This window comes from Chaetodon trifascialis, chromosome 9 (assembly GCF_039877785.1).
Source record: "Chaetodon trifascialis isolate fChaTrf1 chromosome 9, fChaTrf1.hap1, whole genome shotgun sequence".
NCBI lineage: Eukaryota > Metazoa > Chordata > Actinopteri > Chaetodontiformes > Chaetodontidae > Chaetodon > Chaetodon trifascialis.
Window position 1 is genome coordinate 28,291,607 of NC_092064.1, and position 24,839 is coordinate 28,316,445.

The 24,839-nt window shown below is 46.3% G+C and overlaps 1 protein-coding gene across 3 annotated transcripts; it reads right to left on the reverse strand.

The window, feature by feature from the left end:
- On the reverse strand, positions 1–23,863 carry LOC139336352 (glycerophosphodiester phosphodiesterase domain-containing protein 5-like). Of its 3 annotated transcripts, XM_070970427.1 has the most exons (18): positions 23,586–23,777; positions 13,145–13,352; positions 12,175–12,280; positions 11,518–11,621; positions 11,299–11,392; positions 11,046–11,105; positions 10,864–10,962; positions 10,624–10,717; positions 9,139–9,284; positions 8,837–8,919; positions 7,539–7,689; positions 7,199–7,417; positions 6,825–6,982; positions 5,233–5,380; positions 4,498–4,580; positions 4,143–4,222; positions 3,418–3,540; positions 3,092–3,210 (listed from the first exon to the last, which is right to left on the reverse strand). In XM_070970427.1, exons 8-17 carry the CDS (start codon positions 10,676–10,678, stop codon positions 3,446–3,448), a joined length of 1,218 nt encoding a protein of 405 aa, XP_070826528.1. In that variant the 5' UTR covers positions 10,679–10,717; positions 10,864–10,962; positions 11,046–11,105; positions 11,299–11,392; positions 11,518–11,621; positions 12,175–12,280; positions 13,145–13,352; positions 23,586–23,777; the 3' UTR covers positions 3,092–3,210; positions 3,418–3,445. The 3 variants fall into 3 exon arrangements, with proteins under 3 accessions (XP_070826527.1, XP_070826526.1, XP_070826528.1); XM_070970426.1 differs by lacking the exon at positions 3,418–3,540 and having other exon boundaries at positions 1–3,210; positions 23,586–23,863; XM_070970425.1 differs by lacking the exon at positions 3,418–3,540 and having other exon boundaries at positions 1–3,210; positions 7,539–7,788; positions 23,586–23,755.
- Between the last annotated feature and the right edge of the window lie 976 nt (positions 23,864–24,839).

A 24,839-nucleotide genomic window follows, 5' to 3' on the forward strand; every position in this document is an offset into this window, starting at 1 on the left:
TCGTTTCTAATGTTTTAATACCAGATGACAGCAGCATTTACAATCAGAGAAAAGTTACAGTAAAAAAACAAAATGAAAACAGCCGTTCAGTCCAGCACAAGATGTAAAATGCTACTCTAATACCCATAATGCTTTTCAATTATACTGTATGTTTTATTTCTTCAGCACCAGCGATGCTGCTGAGCTGTTACACACTCGTGCGCTTCACATCATCTCAGAGATGCTGACAGTTGCACTCATCACTTCAGTGATTTTCTAATTCAGAAGCTCTGACTTTCAAAGATTCAGTGTTTTACTTTGTCTGAAAATGTCTCTGACTTTTATTCACATTACAACACGACCTCAGAGTCCAGTCAGGACGAGCCCCCCTAAGTCACTGCCGATGGAGCCGAATCCAAAACGCAGCTTTGATACGCAGAACTCCATTTAATAATTCCATTACATGAGCACTGACCTCAAACATACCTTAAAAAACCTAATTTATATCTACAGCAGGCATCAAGACAGCGAAGCAGGCATGTGGTACTAACGAAGGCTGAGGAAGCTCAAACGAAGCCTTTAGTTTTGCCAAGAACTAGAAAATGGTACAGCAATGCAACGATGAGAAGGTGTTCGCATCTGGAGGGAGTCTGTGGTCTGACTGTTCAGTGTCTTAAGCATCCACTTCCTCCAACCCTCACTGTGTTTCTCTTCTCGATCTGAACGCTTTGACGGCACTCATTTAGGTTCATCTCTGTGAAATAAGGTGCAGAGCGGCGTGTAAGCGTGGAGAGGTGGACTGAGTTTGAGAAATCGTGAAATTCAGAAAAGGTTTTCGACCTCTGGAGTGCTGCTGCTCCACCTGACTCATTTTGGGAAACAGAGAAGTTCCAAGTCTTTAACTGAAAACTTGTCCCCCTGGAATCACCGTTGGACCACACGAGCTGCGTTCGCCACCAACAACACAGATTCTGGGTGTGCTAACGCTTGAAGAAAGCGTCCATGAAACAAAGGTTGGATAAATCCAACACCTGAGGCTTGAAATGAAATCCATTTCCAGAGGAAATCCTAGCAGTTCAGCATCGTCACCCGACCCGCCCACTCAAAATGAAGGGTCTCATGGTGAGAAACATCATATTCAATAGAATACATATCGCTGTGCAGTGATTGATAGCTGGAGCTAAAATGCTTAGCCTAACCAAGAGATCGTACTACTACTCTCAACAGGAACACAAACACAGTTGAACGAAGTGCTAACCACTGACTCACAGAACAATACAGCACAGTACAGCCGTGAGTTTACTTTAGTTCTAGATCTTAAAAGCAATGTTTCATTCAGACCTCAGGACCGAGGAAAGCATCGACCACGATCTCTTTCAGAGGTCTCACGTTGCGCTAAAGCTTTTCAAGACAAAACAAACTACAACCAGGCCTGTCTGAGTCTCTGAGTGAGACTAAAGGGTGCAGAGGACATGCAGAGACCAACGGCCACAATCCAAAGCCAGACACCTGAAAAGTCCAACGTTTATCCAAATCTAAGAATGAATGTGGGACTAAACGCTAAATGAAGACTAGCTGGTTAAAATCATGTGGATTCATTCTGCAGGTTGAATGAAGAGCGTCCCACTGTGAACCCACTGTGTTACACTGAGTCTGCAGCAGATACCTGGCAGGAGGTGCATCATCACAAACTGCTGTTACATTCTCCAAATACATCACCGCACATGGACTGTGCAGGACGGATAAAGTCACTCTGATTCTAAGTCGTTTTTAATGGCACTTACTGCAGCGCGTCCTGCTTCACCTCCATCACTATCCAGAAAACTGGAAACCCCTCAGAAAATCAAGGCCCCTAACCTCGCAGGTGTCACACCTGAAAGGTTGAGACGAGACTGCATGTCAGAGCGAACGTCGCTGTGAGAGGACGACGCTGCACAGGCAGAGTACTGTGTGCGTTTATCTGAGGAAGAGGCAGATGCTGCATTCACTGCCTCGTAAAGAGAATACGAGGTCTGCTTCTCAAAAGCATCTTTATTTTCATTTAGAGCAGCTGATTCTACATTTGGCACAACTCTGCAGCCAAACTGAAGTAACTTCCAGCCAAAACATTCCTCGCATGCTTTTGAGAAACACGGCCCCACATGGTGATACATTCACTTCAGTCAAAGCATAAACGGTAGCTAACGACACCTTCTCGAGCCTCAGGTTTACATTCATTCTGTCAGTCCATCAGTGTACAGTCCATACGCCGCATCCAGCGACTCTCACACAGATGACACTCAGAGACATGGTTTAGGTTTGGTCTAACACACCTGATGCTGTATGAGCACAGCTGAACATGAGAAAGAGTAGCTCCTACCAAAGAGTCCATTTCATCTTCGTCCAGACGTCTCCTGCTCATCACCATCAGCGTTCACTCATCCAGAGCTTCGCCTCCACTCTGACACGCTTGGATTTATTTGTTGGGAACACGAGACGGAAAAAGGTTAAAGCAGGCTGTGTTACTGCAGCTGATATATTCACTGTTTTCTTCTGGGGTGTAGTTTCTTCAGCGTCTTGTGTTGTTGAGCTCAGCTGATGGTGTTGGATGACCAGAGATGGAGATGTCCTCAGGCGTGTCTTTGTCCTCGCCGCCCAGCTGTTTCAATGGCATCTATGAGGTTACAGTGTGGAAATGAACACCGGTGCTCCTGGGCTGCTGTCCACAGCGTCTCTGCTCCGTCCCTGATGGCAGATGTGTGAATGAGGTTTGGTTCAGTTCCTGCAGGCGGCCGGCCCACAGACGCAGAGGACGAGAGAGGACGTGGAGAAAGACCAGAGAGTCTGCTGTGTCAGGACGTCAGTCAGCCTCGTGCGAGGAGTGGTGAGCTCCTCCATGAACACACAGTTTCCTGCTTATTTACACACTTCTGTTTTCTCTGAGCGTTTCTCACAGGCTGTTTCTTCCCTGAACGCTGCAGCGCTGTCAGTCCAACCTGAGCTGATGGTTGCTTATTTGGCCATGAATGTTTAGTGTTAGTGAGATACTTCAGATTCAGGTTTAACACTCCCTCCTTCTCTCATTATCTGTACCTTTCTACACTGCCTCTCTCCCTCTCTTTCTGTCTCTCCCCCTCTCCCCCAGTCACTCCTCTGTGATGGTGGGCAGGTGAGGGGTACTGGGTGAACTGGGCGTGCTCCGTAGGTCGGGCCGGACGTTGACGCTGGAGATGGACCACACGTCACTCAGCTCTGCAAAGGTCAAACAGTTTGGAGTTTAGGAGCATTGAGGATAGCACTGAGGCCATACTGGAGGAGAGAGGCACACACACGATGGGGTGGGGGGTGAGTACAGGCAGGTGGCCAAGCAACAGCAATGTGAGCTGTGAAAGTGTACACTCATAGAGGGCTTCACAGAGGGTGCATGCAGGCTCTCTACACTTCAACCAGGGTTCATACAAGGTTCCTGGAGGACGGACATGCAGGGTCATGGGTTGAAGACCGGAGGGAGAGAGGTGAGGGCTCCAGCAAGGGGGTCAGAGTGGAGGGGGCTCCAGCGAACACAGATGACCTCTGAAGAGTCTGACACACACACACACACACACACACACACACACACACACACACACACACACACACACACACACACACACACACACACACACACACACACACACACAGCAGGAGATCACTGCATGCAAAGACGGTAATCATAAGATCATGTCTCGTCTCTGCTGGTCGAGACACAGCGAGTCAATTTCCCCAAAACGTCAGAGCACTCCTCTAAGAGCCCGCCGAGACACTCTGACAATCAACACTGGTTGACTCGAGTTATAATAATTAGTTTCACAGTTTACCTTTTTTACCTTTTGCTCATGAAAAGAGAAAATCCTGAGGATTTCTTCTCTGTGATTAAAGAAGCAAAGTGTCTTCACATATTGGTGGGTTGTCCACAGGTTTTTCTCTAATAGCTCATTTCCTTTTTACACTTCTCTCACTCAAGCCGTGAGAGGAGATGTCCTAATCTCTGGCTAAGTGCCTGATCAGTAAACACAGCGAGTATCTGCCAGGATGGAGACGAGGCATCAGATCAAATGGAAATGAAAGGAGTTTGTAAAAGTGTCCACAGGGACGCAGAGCAGAGAGACGAGCCTCGACGAGAGCGAGAGAAGAGGATCTCACACCTGTTCTGAACTTGCTGTATGGTCCGTTCTCCTGAGTCTGACGGCTGCCGGACCAGAAGGGCAGGCCCCTCTCTCTCCACCTGTGACACACACACACACACACACACACACACACACACACACACACACACACACACACACACACACACACACACACACACACACACAGATCAGAGAACATCAGGTGTGTTTCTCAGTTGATCAAAGTGTGTTGAAGCTGCCACACACGCCACTGTAACTGCTTTGATGTGTGTGCTGAGCATGCATGAGGATGTGTGTGTGTGTGTGTGTGTGTGTGTGTGTGTGTGTGTGTGTGTGTGTGTGTGTGTGTGTGTGTGTGTGTGTGTCTGCTCACCAATGGAATATGAAAACTGCGATGATGAGGAAGGCAGACACAGCATCGGTCAGAATCCACATCAAGCTATATTCCTCTGGAGTCTGGAGAGAGACGGGGAGAAAGGGTGATGATGATGAAGGGTTGATTAGGGTTGCTGAAACAAACGTTGGATAAAGAGTGCGACCGTGAATAAGGTCTGTTCATTCAGCCAGCACTGAGGATGGGACCTGGACTGGAGCACTCACATTAAAGATGAAATCACACAGACATGTAGGTGGTGAGAGACAAAGCTTATGTAACCAAAAGGTCACAGACTCGATCTGAAACACCCACGAAAGCTGCTGAAGAGGAGCTCAGACGGCACAGGAGCTCCTGAGTGACTGCATAAGAGCAAATACCACATGTCCAAAACACAAACAGGCAAGTCTGAAGCCACAGTCACCAAATGATCCAAGGCTAAGAGTTTCTAACTTCAAACGAGAGACGTGTCACTGAAAGTATCTGCTAAAGTCACTTTGATGGCAGCCAGTTAACACAGATTCAGTCAGCTCATCAAGTCCAAACGATCCAGTAACGTTCACTTTGTGAACACATGACTGGGTGAAGGAGGTGAACACATGGACTCAGGAAGTCTTTCTGAAATGACTGCATTCTGCTTTTATTCAGAACTTCTTAGAATCTGGGATGTATGACGTGAGCTTTACTCTGGTGTCTGACATGATAAAATGCGATAAATAGAGCTGAAGTGCTCACCATGAGGAAGAGCGGCTTCTTGATGGTGGACAGGATGTGGATGGAGTTGGTGGTTACCGACTGAGCTCCAGCACACCAGGCCAGGCTGAAGAGCCACGGCTGGCTGATCACATAGAGGTTAGTGCTGATGTTCTCTGACTGGTACTTACTGTAGAGAGAGGAGGGGGTGCAATCATAAACTCATACACAACACAGCAGACAGACCGTGATTCAGGATGAAAGAGTCCTCTGAAACCTGATGATCATCTGCTGAGGCAAACAGAGGATGAGTGATCGCACATGCCAAGTCTCCTCAACTGCTTCTCCTGAAATGAGGACACGTTTTCAGAAAAATGAGAAGCAGCTGATCACAGCTGATCATCAGAGAGCTGAGTCAAACCAAGACAGAGAGATGGAGAGAGCTTTTCTATTAAGAGGAGGTTGTATAACCTGCAGGAGTTATATCATCTCATTGTCATTTCTGGTTCTGACGTCACGCTGAGGGTCAGCTCATAGACGCTGAAACATTCAGTACGAGCCTCGTGTTACGATAACACACCTTTCACAGGGTGAAGGAGTGAAAGTAAATCACTGAGATGTTGCACTACTGAAGAATCACCATGTAAAGTTCGACCACACACACCAGAAATCACACAAATGAGCAAACGTTTTATGAGCACAACCGTTACCACACAATATGACAACATTCATCCAATCAGGCAGCTCCGCCGTGCAGCTGATATTTCCAGGTTTGAACGCGATGAATCAACGGCACCGAGGGAAACGGCTTCAGTGCACTGTGAGCGCGCTGCGTTAAAAGCATCAATGTGAGTCACTCGACGATCTTTCGGGCTGCTTTCTCTGCAGATTGTTCTCCCACAGACTCCCTCCCACTCACTCCTCCTGTAAGCACCTCTTAGCCTTCTCTCCTAAACCGCCTCCTCTCACTCCAACTCCAAGTCCACCCTGTCTATACATCCTCTGCTGCATCCTTTTCCTCCTCCCTATCACTCAACCTAATTCTCTCCTCCACTGAATAAGTTCTCCTGCACTCAGGTTTCCCTCCCTCTCTCTCCTCACTCCTTATGAACTCCTCACCCACCTGCCCTTTAACTACCTTCCTCCTCTCACCTCCCTGTGGTTGTTCTACAAGCAACAAGATGGAGTCACTGAGGACGCTGTGGCCATCTGTACCTTGAGTTACATAACCACGCACGCGCACACGCACACACACAGTCTGAAAACCTCCCCAGGTGAAATGTCACCTTTCTGATTGCATAACTGAGTGCTTGCCTGTACTGTTTGTTTCTTTTCTGTTCTTATTTTTTTCAAAAATGTGTGTGTTATGAATTTATCAGGCTTTTTATGGGAATGCAAACATCCATGATTAAATGAGATTTTCGAGAACACCTTTGGAAGTACAAACATAACTTTACTATTTCATGTTTTTCTCTGGTGCATAATTTGGGTGAAAGTCTATTAAAATCTTTCAATAACAGGTATCCTTAAAGTTTAATATGCTCACTCCATAACATGCATAAATAGCTCTTCAAATGTCCTGAAATGTTGCTGTCATGCAGTTCATTTCTCCGTGAGTAAACGAGCGTGTGTACCTGATCTGCTGCTGTGACATGGTGCTGTAGTGCAGGTTCAGCCTGGTGATGTGTCCGTCCGTCAGCTCCTGAATAGAAGCCTTCTCTCCAGAGGTCTGCTGCAGGTCTGGGTCCACGGCCTGGACCAGCTCCCTGTCCTCAGACGGCAGCCACAGCACCTACACACACACACACAAACACACACACACACACACACACACACACACAGCCACATAAACAATTAAAGGATCAGTATGGAGTCAAGCACGTTCTATCTGAGCTCTCCTGCTTTTCTCCACCAATTATAAAGACAGAGCCACAAATATATCACATATTCAGCTTTCAGCTGAACGTGCACTTGAGAACATTTCGCACACATCCATCCTTTCAGTTACCTGTGAGGTGTTGATGTGGGCCTGCACCACCTGCAGAGTGATGTTGATGTATAACCGACTGTAGGGATGTCCGTACGGTGGCCTGCGGAGGTCAAACAGCACTAGTCTGCCGCTACGGGCTGCTACCTGCAGGAACTGGGCCAGTGAGGGAACAGACTGGTTGTGGGCCTGGGAGCAGTCCGCCTCAGACAGGGACCACACAGAACCGAATGGATCCCTCTGTAAGAGAGTGTGTTCAGTCACTGAGCATTCACAGAAAAGAAAAAAGGCACTAAGCCACAACTACAAAGTGTGTGCGTGTGTGTGTGTGTGTGCGCGTGCGTGCGTGCTTGAGTCGCACCGATAAGAACCAGCTGCCAGCATTCAGCTGCTGTAGCTCGGCCCAGGTGAACATGGAGGCATCGAGGTATGTTCGATTGGGGAAAACCTCAGCGACATTAGTGGTTCTCCTCAGAGTGGAGTCGTGCATCAGGAAGGGGACGCCATCATAGCTACACAGAGAGATGGAGATATTACAAGAGTGCCAAAGAGAGGAATTAGGATGTAAGCGAAGGAAAGTGATGAAGTCAGAGGTAACTTGTGACATGTGACTATGAATGAAAGGAGAGGAGAGCAACGAGGAGGAGTGAAAAGGAAATGAAGAAACAAGAGGAGAGAGAATGAGGGGAGGGGGAGAGAGGATGATTTAAGTCACCAATAAGCACCTAATTCTCTAAAGCCCCCTTCACTGCTCAAGACACCAGCGATCAATTAAGTCATACAAGCAGCGAGCCTGTCATCTTAATTAATCACATGGGTGATATCAGCTGTGTACATGCCTATAAATACACACACACACACACACACAACAGCACTGACAGTTTAATTACACAGGAACCGCCTAGCAGCCACACTCATTCATGCAGACAACACACACGCCTTATTGTACACACACAGGAACGACCAGGCTCACCAGGTCACCCGCAGCATGGGATTAAGCTAACTCGCTAACTGTGGGTCATGCCATGTCGCTAATCCCCCCGTTCTCAGGCTGTGAAATGGTGTGCTAACCCAGCAGCCACGGACTGATGGGAGGGATAACGGCTAACTGAATTAAGCTGGGCAGTAATCATCTTAGCTCTGAGGGTAGCACGCTAGCATCCGATCTGTACAATTAGCATCAAGACACAGACTCACTGCTGACTGGCTGCTCTGATGAGGATGTCAGGAGCAAGAGAACATGTTGGTAAGATATTATCAGAGCCATGACGTGTGCCACACCACCACAAACCTAATGTTTGTTATTTATGCTAAAATACACTCAAAACCATCACATATTATGCACCTTTACACATTTTTTACTGTGTTGTGTATTTTTCTACTGTGCAAAGTACAAACACTATTTATTATCTATATGTGACTCGTGTAATGTGGCACACAGTATTCTTATTCTTATAATGCAGATTTATATACAATTGATTTTTTATTCTGTATCTTTTTATTGTCTTTTTGATCTTGATTTTATCTTATCTTACAGACATCATATACACACACACACACACACACACACACACACACACACACACACACACACACACACACACACACACACACACACACACACACACACACACACACACACGTGAGAGCCGTTAATACCTGATAGTAACATCAGTCTCCAGTCCTTCTCCTCCAGCTTCGACTGCCTTCTCAAATGACATCAGAGTGTTTTCTGGAGCCAGCTACAGAGACACACACACACACACACACACACACACACACACACACACACACACACACACACACACACACACACACACACACACACACACACACACACACACACACACACACAGTTACAAACATCTCTCAGCAGTGAAGTTGCTGGGTAAACTCTCATCATATGGAACAGACTTTGAACAGAATTCAGACTCAGCTCTCACGGTTCAGTTCGGTCTTACCATCGGAGCTCCTCTGTGTCCAATGAGCGCTGGGGGGGGTCCCAGTGTTCCTGCCTCTTTAATGCAGGGGGAGTACATTCCCAGAGGGACCAGGTAGAGAGAAAACAGCACGGACAGGTAGAGCCCCAGGACAGTCACCTGATGCACTAAAGATCACACAAAGGTAGTGGGATGTGCGTTGATCTGAAACTCATTCACCTTTTTTAATCACTGAATACAAGCTGTTCGGCTTCGTCTTCAATCCAAGACTTACTAAATGTTATTGGTGATGAAGTCAAATGGAAGTACAACAGCAGTTCCTTCATTCATTCCTTCATTGCGTTTTTGGTTTGCAGTACACTGGGCCACAAACCCACAGATGCACCTTTGAGCCTCTGAATAGGACCAATTAAGGATTATAGGAGTTTGCTGGTAGGAACTGGAACTTAATCAGGATTATATACAGTAAATCTTTCCTGATAGGATCGACATGGCAGCCTGGTGCTGAACAGCAGCCATATGGGCAACAGACAGAATGACACAGTCTGGGAACGCAGCCCAGATAAAGATAACATACACAAAATCACTCATCACCATTACATAAAACATGTAGGACGTCTGGTTTATTCGTCAGGGTTAAAAAATAACTTAACTCCAGGTAGAAAAGCTGTGTCATCACACCCACAGGTGATGTCATGGCATCAGAAAAACAACAAAACCAACCCATCGACTCTTCCCTTTCATCTCAGTACAGCAGAGCAGGAGAGCTGTATCACATCCTGTGCTTTGTCAAGTCTTTCTCCCCCTTATCTCCTGTCAGGAGAGACCCCCGACATGACTCAGCATCCCTCTACTCGCTGAATCACCATGGCAACCGGGGACAGTACCCATGGAGACCAAAGAGAGAAGAAAGGTGCAGACAGACAGAAAGTAGAGGTCAAAGCCGTTCAGCAGAGGGGAAAAGACAGTCAGAGACAATGCAGGACAAAGAGACGTGAAAAGACAAAAGAGGCAGAGCAGGTAAGAAATAAATAAAAAAAGAAAAGAGTGGATGAAAGAAGACAGAAATCTTCAGAGAGACAGACAAGACGGACACGTTGAGTAGAATAATGAGACATTGATTTTGTGTTAAGAGGAAGTGGAGGGAGAGAAAGAGGGACGGCAGGCAGCTCTGCAGCTGTGTAATCCATGTCAGACCAGCGCGTCACGCTGCTGAGGGGTGTGTTTGATTTCAGAACAGCTTCGTTCCCGGCAGGCGGGGCAGCTCAGCACCACCCTGACTGAAGCTTTAAGAGCCGAAGCCCTCGACCGTCTGCCAGCAATCAGCCAATATGTCATCAACGAGGTCCTCCAGCCCTGTCTTCCCTCCACTTACTGCTGTTACGTCAGCCAGTTTGATATCCACAACTGCTGCGACCAGACGTTCTTACACAGAGCCAAAGTCCTGCCTCGCCTCCAATGTTAGCGTCCAGGATGACAGAGATGAACACTCATCAGCTTGCTTACCTTTCTTGTTCATGCGGAAGAAGTGCAACGCGATTGGCCAGGAGAGAACTGCCATAAGTGAGACTGCGGCCACATGGAGGAAAGGTGCTGTCACCTAAAAAACAAAAGAGGGAGAAAATGACAGAAAGTCAGAGCACGGTCTCGAATATTTCACTCAAACATAAAGCACAAATTACATAAGCACAACGCAGATACATGCAGCCACAGATTTAACTGGCTGGCGCGGCAGGGCTGACTAACCTGCAGGGAGAGCAGGAGAGTCTTCCATTCTTTGCTCCAGAGATCAGACAGGATGGCGGTGGCTGTGACGGAGAACGCCAGCGTCACCACGATGCCAGTCTGAAACGCAGGAGGGTGAGAAAACACAGCTCTGAACAAAGGGAAGCACAAAGAGCGGCGTGCCAGCGACTCTGCTGATTTACCTTGTGGCTCCAGTGAAGGTACAGCCTCTGACCCTCAGAGAGCAGACACACTGCCAGCACCTGGAAAATGTCCACATGTTCATCAAAGAATTTACTTCTTCTGAAACTTTGAAATGCATCAGATCGCTCTGTACGAGGAGAAACACTAGAGATATTTTTGTTTGCTTCTTGATTGATTCTACATCATATTATATTGTAAATTTCATCGTGCAAGTGCTTAAACTACAGAGGCTGAAATCCTGTGGGTGCATACCAACAGCAGGGCGATGTACGTGAAGAGAGCAGCAGCAACAACCAGCAGGACCAGAGACCAGGGAAACCAGAAACCCAGATTCCCAAAATTAAACCTGAAGAAGTCAAACAGTCAACAGGATCAAACGATCACTTCTCTCATTCCTTTATGTTATTTGCTGAAGCAAATCACTCCAAACATGCCAGCAGGTGCGCACAGGATGTGCTGCGTATGACCCACCAGTCAAAGTCATTGTAGTCGTTCTGAGCTTCACTCCAGAAATACAGGAATAAAAAACTCAGGAAGAAGGTGAGGATCAGGAGGCCAAAACTGCCACACTCCACCTGGAACACACACGACCGGCAAATCAAATGCTTCTCCTATAAACAGCTAAAGCTTACTGAGCCTGCATCTGTGATGTTTAAAGCGAAAATGTTTTCCCATGTTAACAAGACTCAAAGTCATAAATGGAAGGAAAACAGCAACTCGCTGATGCTCCACAATCTGGCAGAAACAGAGGAAGTCAGTTATTTAAGCAGTGCACTTTGATCCAAGCTGACAGAGTATGTGCTGATATTTTCTCAGAGAAAAGCAGTAACTGACTGTTGGAGTCAGCAGGCTGGTGGAGGACAACAGGCCAGGGAATCAATACTCGCTGCATGATCAGCAAGTTAACGAGCTGTCGACCAATATGGGTTTTCAATGCCCAATGCCGATATTTAGAGAGCAGAGTGGCCGACGGGCAATGTATAAAGCCGATATCATACTGTTGTTCTTGCATGAGCAGATAGCAAAATCATATTCAACTCTAATGTGTTACTCACTTGAACAAAGGAAAATATCAGACATTAAAAAATGTCCATTGTCTGTGACGTGTGTGTGTGTGTGTGTGTTCACCTTGCTGCAGCAGCACTCTCCTGGCTGCGCTCGGGCTCTTTGGTATCGTCTCCATTGGCACCCGTAGAGACCGGCCAGGCAGGAGACAAATGGCTGGTGTTCATACCTGAAACAGTCCATTAGGAGTTATTGAAGTCAACCGCAGCTTACAGAGTGCATTCAGACATCCATCTGAATAAAGTGAACCCTCTGCCAACTACACTACATGTCACCCGACAAGACCAAGAGAGCAGGGATGCTTCTTCACTGAAACAACGAGCTGCCTCGTTTCAGGAGAGCTTCTTCCAATTAATCATTCATATCATGCCAATAACTCAAGCTGATCATTCTGATAGCTCTGAATGAGGACCTCAATTCAATAATTAACTCTGATGCTGGATTCAGATTTAGTAATTGACCACTGTGCTTCATAGATGTACAGTAGACATACCGATCTGTCACAAAAATACGAAAACAGCCCTCTTTCGATGATGCATTCAGGCTCTCTGTTCAGAAAGAGGCGCTGTGACTCATCCCTCAGTGCAGACACACCGTAGGCCGTCCGACGTCAGGACAAGCAGCTCTCCACTAAAAGTGACCACAGCTCAGTTTGTGGGGCTTCCTGAGTAACCAGGACATTGTGTGGAAAGAGATATCGCTGCCGGTTTTTGATTTTGAGACATAATTTGATGCTGCTCCTGCTTCTTTAAAAGAAACGAAACTGTGGCAGAAGATCTTAAAACCTCGTCGACTCAGATCTGCGAGACTGGACACCGTCACGCTGAGTAAACTGCAGTCCATTTCAACTTACAGTCGCTGATTCGAGCTCTGCTTCAAATGCATAACAAAAAGTGATGAGTGCTGCCTATCTCCATAGTTACTGCAACAGTTTCCATAGCAACCAATACCATCAGCAAACTCATTCTTTTATGATGGTGAGTCAGTCAGGTGTGTGTGTCAGCGCTGACTCGCAGTGTGTGCTGCTCTGTACCTTTGCAGCAGCTGCCGCCGCACCACCTTTAGCTTCCCCAGCTTCAGTCTGGTCACAGGCACACACTCACCCACAGCCCAGCATCACAGAGACGGAGGGACAGAGAGACAGACGCAGAGAGGGACAGAGAGACAGAGAGAGAGAGAGGAAGGCGAAGAGGACGACAGAGGGAAAATGGCAGGACTGCTGGTCACCGCTCTGCCTTCACCTGGAGGGAAGGAGGGAAGAAAGTCTGGAGTCAATTTAAAGTGTATTTATAGCTAAAGGAGATTCAGCAGGAATCACAGAAATACACAATGACCTGCTGTGTATCTGATACAACATGTACCTGCTCAGGTGATTAATGACTGGGGCAAACACACACACACACACACACACACACACACACACACACACACACACACACACACACACACACACACCTCTTCTGCATGGTCTTTTTATGCTAATCCATCATTCCATAAAAAAGCACAACAAACCCCAAAGGAGCCAGCAAACCAGCCATTTATCCAAACAGCAACAGAGTGCAGGACTCCACACTAAGGCTGATTAATCAATTAGGATCAAAACAAAATCAAGTCAAATTTGATCATAAAGGTCACTGCAGCTAGGAATATTGTCTGGACAAATATGAATGAATGAAAATGTGGGAAGTTGTGGACTTTTTTCACTATTTCTTGACATTTTATAGACCAAATGATAATAATCAACTTAGTGAGAAAAGAAATAGCTGATTAATCGATAATGAAAGCAATTAGTTGCAGCTTGGCTCTACCTGTTATAACACCTGGTTTACATGTTGCTCATGGTTGACCTCCTACATTAGAATTGTTAATTAATTACCCATTTATGGATAAATATTCGCAGCTCCTCTGTTACCTTCATGTCCTCGTCACCTCCTCTAAGAAAAATCAGTAACTGAGCAGTCCGATGCATTGGTGCTTTCATCGCAGGCTAACGGAAAGTTAACTAAAAATCCCCTTCCTTGTCCTCCATTTGTCTCCTAATATCTGATTATACGTCTTCAATTTTCCGGGCTACAGAATAACCAGCCAGGCAAACATTAGCAAACTGTTGCTTCTTTTTCTCTTCTCGTTTTTATGACAGTCTTTGATGAACTCACCCTCCGTCAAAGGTCTGCCATGTTTAGCGATTAGCATCGCCTCTTCGTAGCTAGCTCTGACTCGCGGGCTCACGTGAGGACGGACAGTTTCAAGGCGCCTCACTTTTTCGGCGCGGTTGCTCCCGATAGCTTGTCCTGTACATTAGCATGTTTAGTCTCTTTACATTAAATTCCTTATACACGACTACAGTCTCTTTACGCAAAACAGACGAAGTTATTTCGTTTTTCAGCAAAAATAAAAAAATAAAAAAATTCGCTGGTAGGGGTCGCAGTATGGGTCAAACTGCCAGGCAGAGCTACAAAGTGCTGCTGCCACCATGTGGTGAAAAGAGAAATTGCATTTTGAACCTGTGAGAACATCAGATCATCATCAGTAGTGTGGTTTAATAAAAACAGTTAGAAAACAGCTCTCCATCAAATGTCCCATTGAACCAAACTATTACCATTAGTCAACCAGTGAGGGACTCCAGTCCATCAATCAATCAGACAATAAGTCAATCAGTCAGACCCCCCAGTGTAACAGCCTATTGTGGTTTCTTTTTCTTGGCTTCTTTGACCAACAGTCAAAATCCAAAATGTTGTTTTCATAAAATTGTAAAATTTCCTCACATTGGAGAGGTAATCATTTTTTGGAACTTTCACTTGATCAACAATTGATATAAAAATTGATGCTAATCAAAGTCTGCTGATTGCTTAAATGATTAATCCACTAACTGTTCCAGCTTCAGCTTGTTTCAGACCCAGTAAACCCCTGAGCTCCCGTAGTTCATTAACGGTGATGCGATGTGTTCCAGGGCCGGATGGGTGGCCTAAATCTGCTTAATGTCTGCCCTGAAACAGCTTTTAACAGTGGTCAACAAAGAGGTCATCTTCACAGCTTAACACACTCTCCACTACACATCCTCTACAGGCCAGAGCGTGGACTGGTCTGGTCATAACATTCATTCAGTGTTTTGTAACACTGACGTCACTTAACCGACAGCGAGTGTGAGTGTGTGTGATGTGTAACAGGATACAGTCGTATGGGTAATCCTGGTGTTTGAGGCTGACAGATGGCAAACACACTGAGTTGTGTTAAATACACAGAGTGTGAGGCTCCAGCACATCAGGACTGAATGACAGACGCTGATGTCTGTAGCTGCACGCTGTTTGCAACAACCTGATAACCAGAGCACGAGATCATTGAATCCAACTGCAAAGCTAAGATAGCAGCTAATTAAAATATTCACTCTGATTAATTATATTAAGTTCTATTCTGGTATATAACAACCCATTAATTCACTCCATTTACACTGCAGTCTATGGTACGTGATTCATGTTAACTCTATTCTATTCTATTCTATTCTATTCTATTCTATTCTATTCTATTCTTCGTCTCGGTGACTGAAGTCAGCCACTGGACCAATTCAACCACATCACACCGCTGCCATGGCAACCGTGACATCAGATCTGTGATTGTTACGGCTGTGAAGGATGCGTGGAGGTGGGCGACACGAGGAAGGACCAGATGGAGTAATAAAAAAGGCTGAAGAAGAAATGAGAGATTAGCATCAGGAGTCATCGGAGCTGCGATGCACTCGGCTCGTATTCTGCAGGGTGAGACACACAGACGCTTCACACTGTCCGTGTCCCACACACACTCAGAGAATAATGCATCTTAGAGTGAGCGCACGGCAGCGTGAAGTATAATAACAATAATAATAATAATCTGAATACACAGAGCAGAGACATACACAGAAACAGAGAAACAGAAAAGGACGTGTTGAGCAGGTGCAGGTGTCCTCAACGCATGGACATTTTTAACATAGGACCAGTCATGTGACGTAAAATGCAGCAGAGATGTTTCCCAGCGTGTGCGCTTACTTCCTCATTTCTGCTCAAGTTCAAGGTGACGGGCAACTGGACGAAAAGGACTTCTGGATTCTAGACTGAAGTATTTCAGCTCTGAGGCTCTTTGTGTCCACTGTGGACGGTGATAACGGTGGTGCTTACTGTAAAGACATCCCGTCCCCCTGCAGTCAGTTTCATTCTGAACAGACCCAACTTAGGTGGGTCACCTGTGTGATTCAGGAAAGCAGCGACACACTTTAAGGACGCTCTGAGCTCCTGAGGTAGAAGGAGAGCACGTCTTAAATTTCAAAGCCCCTGCTGTCCATGAAGCGAGGACACAGACAAAGATAGCACAGAGAGGAAGGAGGGAAGGAAAGGAGGGAAGGACAAATAGAGCAAACTGCCAAAAAAGGGATGAAGATTAAAACATGTTATGATGCTACAGAAGTTACTCTGTGTGGCTGTTTTCCTGAATATTTGTCTCTCCTAACTGTCTCTTCTCCTTCCTCCCTGTCCATCTGTTCGTCTTCCTCTGTCTCTCTGCTTTTGGACACTGGCCAGTACTTAAGCAGCTTGATATCAGACTAGACGACTGGACCGCACTTTATTCAGCCAGCTCTTCACAAAGACAGCCAGAGCGTCGCTCGCGTCCACGTCGAGCAGACAAACAGGAGCATTTCATACAGGCTGAAAGACCCTGAATGCATCGTTTGATCAACATGAACAGAGCAAAGGAGCACGAGTGAGGCTCAAACTACTGCTAATAAACAAATCAACCACTAAACAGAGAAACACGTTGAATGAAGAACAGCAGCGAGCTCTGCGTGGTGTTTTTCACCTCGCATTTCATAATCATTGAACATGCAGGCATTTCTTCATGACTTCAGTGACGGTTTGGAGTGGAATTGGTGGAGCGTACTGAGTAAAGGGCGTAGAGGGGGAGCACGGATAATGCAGAGCATTGCACAAATTATCACTGGGGAGTTCAGAGCAAATCTACCGTCCACTGAATTTTGGGGGCTGCTTGACAGAAACTTCACTGTGAGTGAACAGATGCCGGGCAGCATCCTCTGTGTGACCTCGTCCAAACAGTTAACAGAAGAAATCCAGATTATTTCTCCATCAAACAGGTGATTCACATCCTGAGGAACAGCCAAGCACAAAAAACAGCACGCAGCTGCGAGCCGACAGCTGTGACCAGCGAACCACTGCAGCACCACAGCAGCAACGTGACGCAGGTAAGAGTCGCTGTCTGACAGGCAGCGCGGCGCTAATCCCAGTGTGGGACGTCCTCTGGTACATCACGCTGGCATGGAGGAGGACAGACGGAGAGGGGGGACCTGCCATCTGTGGAGGGACTCCAAACAAAGAGGGAACACACATGAAGACACATGACCTGAACTGTGCTGAGCGAAGGTACGTGCACACGCAGGCGTGCGGCAGTCACAAAGTTTTACTCTGCGTTTGTCTTTGTCACACAGCAGCACTGAGCCAACTCAAACACAGGTTAAACCGTGAGCATTAAGCACGGATCCCTGTTTATCTGCTACTGCTGGAACATTTTAGAGCTGGATGGTTAGAGGACTCTGAATCTGCATCCATTAACAGAATATTTGAGTCAAAAATGCCAAAAACTTCTGAAGATGAAACTGTGACGGGGAATTTTCACTATTTTCTTAGATTCTATAAACCAAAGAATTAACAATTAAACAAGAAAATCATTAAAAGAATGAACTGAACCAAACTAACTGACAGAATAATCCAATGCAACAATAACACGTTTATCTTCTACATGTTGTTTTCCAGATGAGGTCAAGGCCGGCAGAAGCCTCAGCCATCACCGTCCACAACACTGAGCAGAAAGCGAAATAATGCCTGCCTGATAACACTGACATAAGACATAGTTACAGACAGGTCTCAGTTTCCTGCTGCTGACCCAGGAACACAAGAAGAGGGTGTTTTCATGACTGCTCCAGTTTCCAGAAGCCTTGTTCCAGTTTTCCAAAAGGGCCGATTGTTGAAAAAGTGCTCAGTGAACAAAGTCTGCCTTTCTCCTCTGCTGAGACCAAGGACTTGACAATATTTGGGTCAAATACAAAAAGGAATTAATCACAGAGGGCTCCGACATTCAGCTCGGCTCCTACATCAACCGATCTGTCTTATGTTTGCATGTATGTGATGATCAGTATCACATATATTGTACAGAGGGTACAATATGTTTGACACTGCCTTCCTTCAAAAAATGGAAAAGCTGTTCTTCGTGATATCTGGACTCTTGAAGTCATGTGCTGCACAGTAACGTATTACACCGACTGACTGCAGCGGTTAAAGGAAATTTGTCCTGAAGTAAGGAGCCGCCCGGCCTTTGCTGAGGCCTCATTTATCACTCAGTCATCTCAAAAGAATTTCCATCTGCTTTTTTCTTTCTTTTCTTTTGGAGATGTTGAAATGTGATCTTAAGTGCCATCTCATATTTTAACATTAGAAGCAGTTTCATGGCTTCAGACAGCCGACTTTGCAGTTCAGCGGGCAGGACGACCCACTGAGGGTCTGAGCAAGGCCGAGCTGCCTCACATCCTGTCTGGAGGCTGGGGGCACGTGAGGCAGCCGGGGACAGAACAGGTTAGCGCTCTGTCATGTTTCACTCGCCTGCTCGGCCCATTACATCTGACAGGATACCGACTGCTTCGTGTCCCCGGCAACAATTAAATTACAACCCAGCAGGACAGATAACGACTGGAAATACTGCACCTATTACAGCGTCCAGGAAGCCCAGAGCCAAAAATGTTCCAGAGCACCACCACCTTCAACTACGACCTCAGAAAAAGATGAAAACATTAATGGAAATGTAAAGGCAGAGTTTATGCAGAGCTGAATGAAAGCTGAGTGCTGTCGACTGTTCAGGTGTACCACAGAAAATTGACACTTTGGATATCGTACAATCCATAAAAACAAGTGTCAGGGACCCTCATGCATATTTATATGAGCACAAATAACCTGATCAATGTGAATTAGCAGGTCCCAGCTGGTGAGGAGCAATGCACTGTGTGAAAATACGAAGCTGCTGGCTCTGTTGGATATTAATTAACCAACAAACACTATAGATTTCAGTTCTACTCCAGGTTTGTCAGTTATTAAAGGCATTAAACTGATGCAATGCAAAACAGAGCTGTGTTTATTGAACTGGTCTCTATGGGATGAATTACAGGAGCTGACAGTGGTTTTGTGTTGGATGTGACTAATGTCTCACTCCCACTGCAGTCATCTCAGGACAAGAAGGGAAAATAATAACAACCATGTGGAAGCAACAAAAGGGAAATGGAGCAAACAAGATTAACTTGTCAGCTGAGCGACAGGAAACATTTGTAGTAAGTAACACATCACAGGTCGTCAGCTAACTGGCACTCTAACCAGGTTTTGTTCCAGCGCTGACAGAAGCAGCTCGTCACTGCAGACGTGAGTTTGAATCCCAAAGTTTTGTCTGTGGAGAGCCCTTTAAAGCAGGCACTTCACCCCCGCTGCCCCTGAGGAGTCACACAACTGGCTTCAGGATGTGATTAGATTCAACTTTAATGATGCCTCTATGGGGATCAGGGGCATGAATGTGAAGCAGGCCAGTGCCAAGAGTGTCAAGATCATTTTCAGTAAAACAGGGAGATTCTGGCATCAACAACGGATAAATAAGCACAAGAGAGCTCGTCAGCTGCACTGCTGTGCATGTGAAATGACTCAAGCTGCTATAGAGACAAACAGCACAATGAGTTACTGTACTGTGGTCCCAACCTCAGCCCTGCAGCAGATCCTGGAGCTGAACGTGACTGGTCCCAGAGCGAGAGGGCTGGTGGTGAAGAGAAGCAACCCCAGAGCTGAACACTGAGCACACAGTGGAGGAGGCTGCAGAGCAAGTGTGTCTGAGTGTGTGAGCGTTCAGAGCTCATCTGCTCTTCACTGTAAACACTGAGGGTGCCGACAACATGGAGGATGAGGACACACAGTGGACAGGTAGAAGGACAAAGACAGAAGACAGATGGATGGAGAGAAAGAAGGGGGGCAGTGTACTGAGACAATGCAGGCCTCTGTCCACTGACCAATCAGCTCTTTGCTGCTAACACACCGACCAAACACAGCTAACAACAGCACATCAACAACTGCCCCGCACAATCCCCACAATCCTCTCTCCACAAGGAACCACATCACAGTCAGTTTCCCCCGATGATCAAACACGCTGTGAGCTGATTTCATGGGAATAATCACTGCAGTGACGGCACTGATCTTTCACAAATATCATCAATGAATGTAATTCTGAATTTTGCAGAATCTGCCTTTATTAAAGCTCTGTCTGATGAGCCATGTATCAGCAGTGATGTCAGAGTCATGGCAGATCAATGATAAGCTAACCAACATATTGATTTATTGACTAAACATGTCGTCGTCACAGCCTCAGTGCGAAGGAAAAGCTCCTATCAGAGGATGATTTAATTGCTTTTTTTAGTGCTGGACTGGGATCTCTGTCAGCCTGTGGGAATACCCATTCACAATTTAATTAACTTGTCCAAAACATTTAAATAAGGCTTAGCACGCAACTGTTAATTCCAACTGTATGACTCCAAATCTGCCTACGATTAGTGTGGTATGTTCAGATTTGTGTGCTTTAGCTTCTTGCCAACTGTAAGAGGCACAAAAACAACAGGAAAAACAAGAGTTACAAGACAAAACCAAAACCTACATGTACACCTCTGTATCTGAAAGGTCAGTGAGCCTGGAAGGAGGCGGATCTGACGGCCCAGACTGCCGCCTGCAGGCAGGACCACCAGCAAAGGCCAAACAACAACACTGAAATAAAACTGGTGATTTCTCTAGAAATATTTTTAGTGTTAAAGCAACAAAGATGAAACTGGTTTTAAAAAAACTGTGTTTGAACTGATAACAGAAAAATGATGATATCCAAGTTTACAAAAGGGAAAATGTGGTCGATCAATCAGCCAAGGAGCCTCCCACCCAAACCCATCCTCAGTCCAGCCATCTGTCTTTTCCCACTGCGTCAAGGTACACAAACGCATCAGCACAATCTGGAAACGCACGTCTTCCAGCTGCAGCTCTGGTGGAGACCACAAATGTGACGGACTCAGCAGAACGTGAACACCAGTTTCTCTGAGGAGTTGTGAAGGGATGTTTGTCGGGCAGGAAGCTGAGCTGCAGAGCTTCAGGAGATGTTCCATCGTGACGTCCTCCTCCTCACTGCTGTGTGTTAGTGTTTACATGACACCTGCTGCAGGTGTGTGGGTCCTGAGCGCCACCGCTGTGTACTGTGTTTGTGTCAACCGCTCAGTGGAAGCTTCCCAGGAGGTCACCATCTCCACCATCTCCACCATCTCCAGGTCCTTCTCCAGAAGCTGCTCGGTCGCACAGGGGTCTGAAGACAGCGGCTGCCACTCAAAGCCAGCTGCTAGCGGCTGTTGCCTTGTGCCGCTGGCGTGCGGGGGTCCGACTGGAGGCCTGTAGTTCCCTCAAACCTGCCGGACACCCCATCACTGCAGGGTGTTACATTATTGGATCCAGATGTTCCCACCTGGCTCAGCAGTGGACACCTGTGCAGTGAAGTCTTCAGAGTGTTTCATGGGGTGTGCAGTCCCCATAACACAACTCCACTGTGGGGCAGAGGAAGACCCCGAGATGACCACCACCTTCCTCAGCTGCTTGGTCTGTGGGAGTCTGCTGAGCATGCACCACCTGTCACTCAGGTACCACAAAACCCAGCTGAAAACAGCTGTCAGGAAGAGTCACATCGAGTCTGAGGACCTGCAGGTTGCTGCTGCTGAGCGTCACACGTGGGACACACACACCCACGACACCCCCACCAACACCGCACACACATGCAAAACCTGCAATTACATTAGTGGTTACAGATTGGACTTCCAAGATCACGCCGTTAGGAGCAGATGTGGAGGACGTCACTGGCTTTGACAGACGACACAGCAGAGTTTCGATATGATCCAGACTCACACAGCACAGAACATGAACGATGCGGCTCACAGACGCATCTACGACCAAACACAAAAGAACAATTACAACCCAAGAATTCAGGGATTTACGAGGATCACGAGCCAGACTGCTCTGCAAATCCAAAACTAATGACCTCAGAAACCTCTCAGACACCTGAACCCTGAGATTTTAGCTGGTGGCGGTTCAGGCATTTGGGACTGATGACAACAGCGTAAAGATAAAAAGCGGCTGATGGTGTGCTGCTCTGTTCAAAGACACCAACAGACAAATTCTCATCTTTCTGTCAATCCAGTCTAAGCGGGCTCAGACTTAAGCCTGAGCTAAGCTGATTCCACTCTCTGTTTCCTCATTTTTCCTTCCCGTGCACCTTGTGTTTTGGATCCTGCGCCTGTCCACGTTTCTGCCTCTGATGCTTTCAGCACAGTACCTTTCTGATCAGCGTCACTTCTTTAATATTCATTTACTCTTTAATACTTAACGCACACACAGATGTCTGTTTAGATGAGACGTCGCCTACAATCAGTTACTGGATGCCATGAAATGACTGTGGGTAAAAAGCTGCTGTGCAGACCTGCACACAACATTACTGTGAGCATCTGTCCTGACGTGAAGACGGGACTTTGACAGATCTTCATCCTTGTCAAAGCTCATTCACACGCGTTGTTCCTCACACAGCTGCATGTCTATGAGCTGACCTTGGCTCAGTGAATAAATGTGCATCTGCTGTGCAGCCACGTGACTCGGGACTCGAACCTGCATTCTGTCCGTGTGTTGTGTATTTATCAGTAAAGAGCCAGACGCAGGCCGACGGAGCCGTGACGCGCAGCTCAAACCGAAGTGCCGCATAAACGCAATCAATCACAACAGTGTCACTGAACGGAGCTTCTGCAGGAGACACGCAGTTTGAGCTCAACACTGACGGAATGATCAACAACGTGAGACATGAGCTGCTGAGACAGGACTGCAGCCTGCAGGGGGACAGACACAGAGACGATCTATGAAAAGCAAGCAGCTGAATGAAGAAAAAACCTGCAGGACTCCGGACATGAGGAGGGACAGAGCATCATCAGGTCTTCGTCAAAGCAAATAAACCAACAAGGAAGGCAAATAAAAAGGATGGAAAAAGAGAAGCCACAGCCTCGAGAGCTGTCCTTTACTCAGACTGATTGATCTGTAATGTCCTCTTGAGCTGTCGGTAGTTTGATTAAAACGCGTTCAATCAGCAGCAGCAACTTAAACCAGAAGGTAAAACAACAACAAGCACAAAAATCACAACAACAATCAACAAGATGTTGACAATGTTTCAATGAAACGACGCCAAACGCAAGAAATGTCTGAGACTAAAAGCAGAGGACAAATTCGTTCTGTCCTCAATCAGCGGACTGTCTCTCAGCTGAGTAACGTTAACCGAGATGACAGCGCGTGAATGTACCGTCAAAGCGGACGACGTCCAGCCCGCCTTCAGAGCTGTGGACGTGCTCTTACCTCCAGGCCGTTTGGCTGCTGCTCTCCGCTCGTTTCCTCCCTCTTTTTTTAGACACTCTTTGAAAATGCGGACTGAAGCACGAGCCCTACGCTGCAGTGGTCTCGTGCAGCGGCGCAGCCTCACGAGCTCCGCGTCTCTGCCTGTGCGAGGACACGGGAATGGAGCCGACAGTACCAGCACGCGCTGCGGGTGGGCGAGGAGGGGAGGGGGAGGAGGAGAACCGCAGGCACGAGGCATCCGCGAGGGGCTCCAGGCAACCTGTTGCTTACGTCACCACAACGCACTTCTCTCTGAAATTAAACGACCCAACGAAGAAGACCGGAAGCAAATGTACGAAACAACAGAAAGCACATCTGAACATTTCTGAGGATTTTGTAATACTGGCAGAAAAAAAACAACTGTGCAGTATTTTCTCTGTTTATATATTAATGTATACAAATACACGTATATATTTGAGTGTGTACACACATATACATATGTATGTATATATTGTTGTGATCAATAGAACATGTATTTGAAATGCTATGTAGAACTAAGATTTAAAGAGATGTAAAATCTGTTTTAATGAAAATCAAATAATTTTTTAGATCTTTAGACCACCTTTATAGTTTATATTCATAAATGGTCTCAAAGGAAACCCAGAACACAGTTTAAAACTGAGCTGACTTAAGACAGCAGTAAAAGGAATAATAATGTATGGCATTATGAATATTAACGTATAACATTCATGACCAGTTGAAAGCCATTGGAAATCCTTTAATTAAGATAAAAACTGCCACAGAAAGGAACCAATTTACACACATATACATAATTCATTAACATAGTTTAACATCACTTAATAGCAATCAAATGAACAATTTCTACATCATGTTGAAAACAGCCATTAATAGGGACACCTGTCTTGAAAATAAATCCCAAATATGCAGTGGTGCTTAAAGTGGATATACTCTTAATTTATGACTTTTTTTTTTTTGTAAAGCAAACCCCTCCAGCAAATGATAGACGCCCTGTGTTAACACTGACATGTAGAATTACTCTTGCATATTCACTATATTCATCCAAATATGTGCCAGTAGTATTTGCACATTGTCACGCTCACTATGAAGTTACCAACAGAAAAGACGGAGGAGAAACAGCAGATCCACGAGCGGGAAAAGGCTATTGTTAGCTGAGCTGCTAGCTAGCGCTGATGTACTGTTAGCATCACCATGGTTAGCTGAGCTGCTAGCTAGCGCTGATGTACTGTTAACATC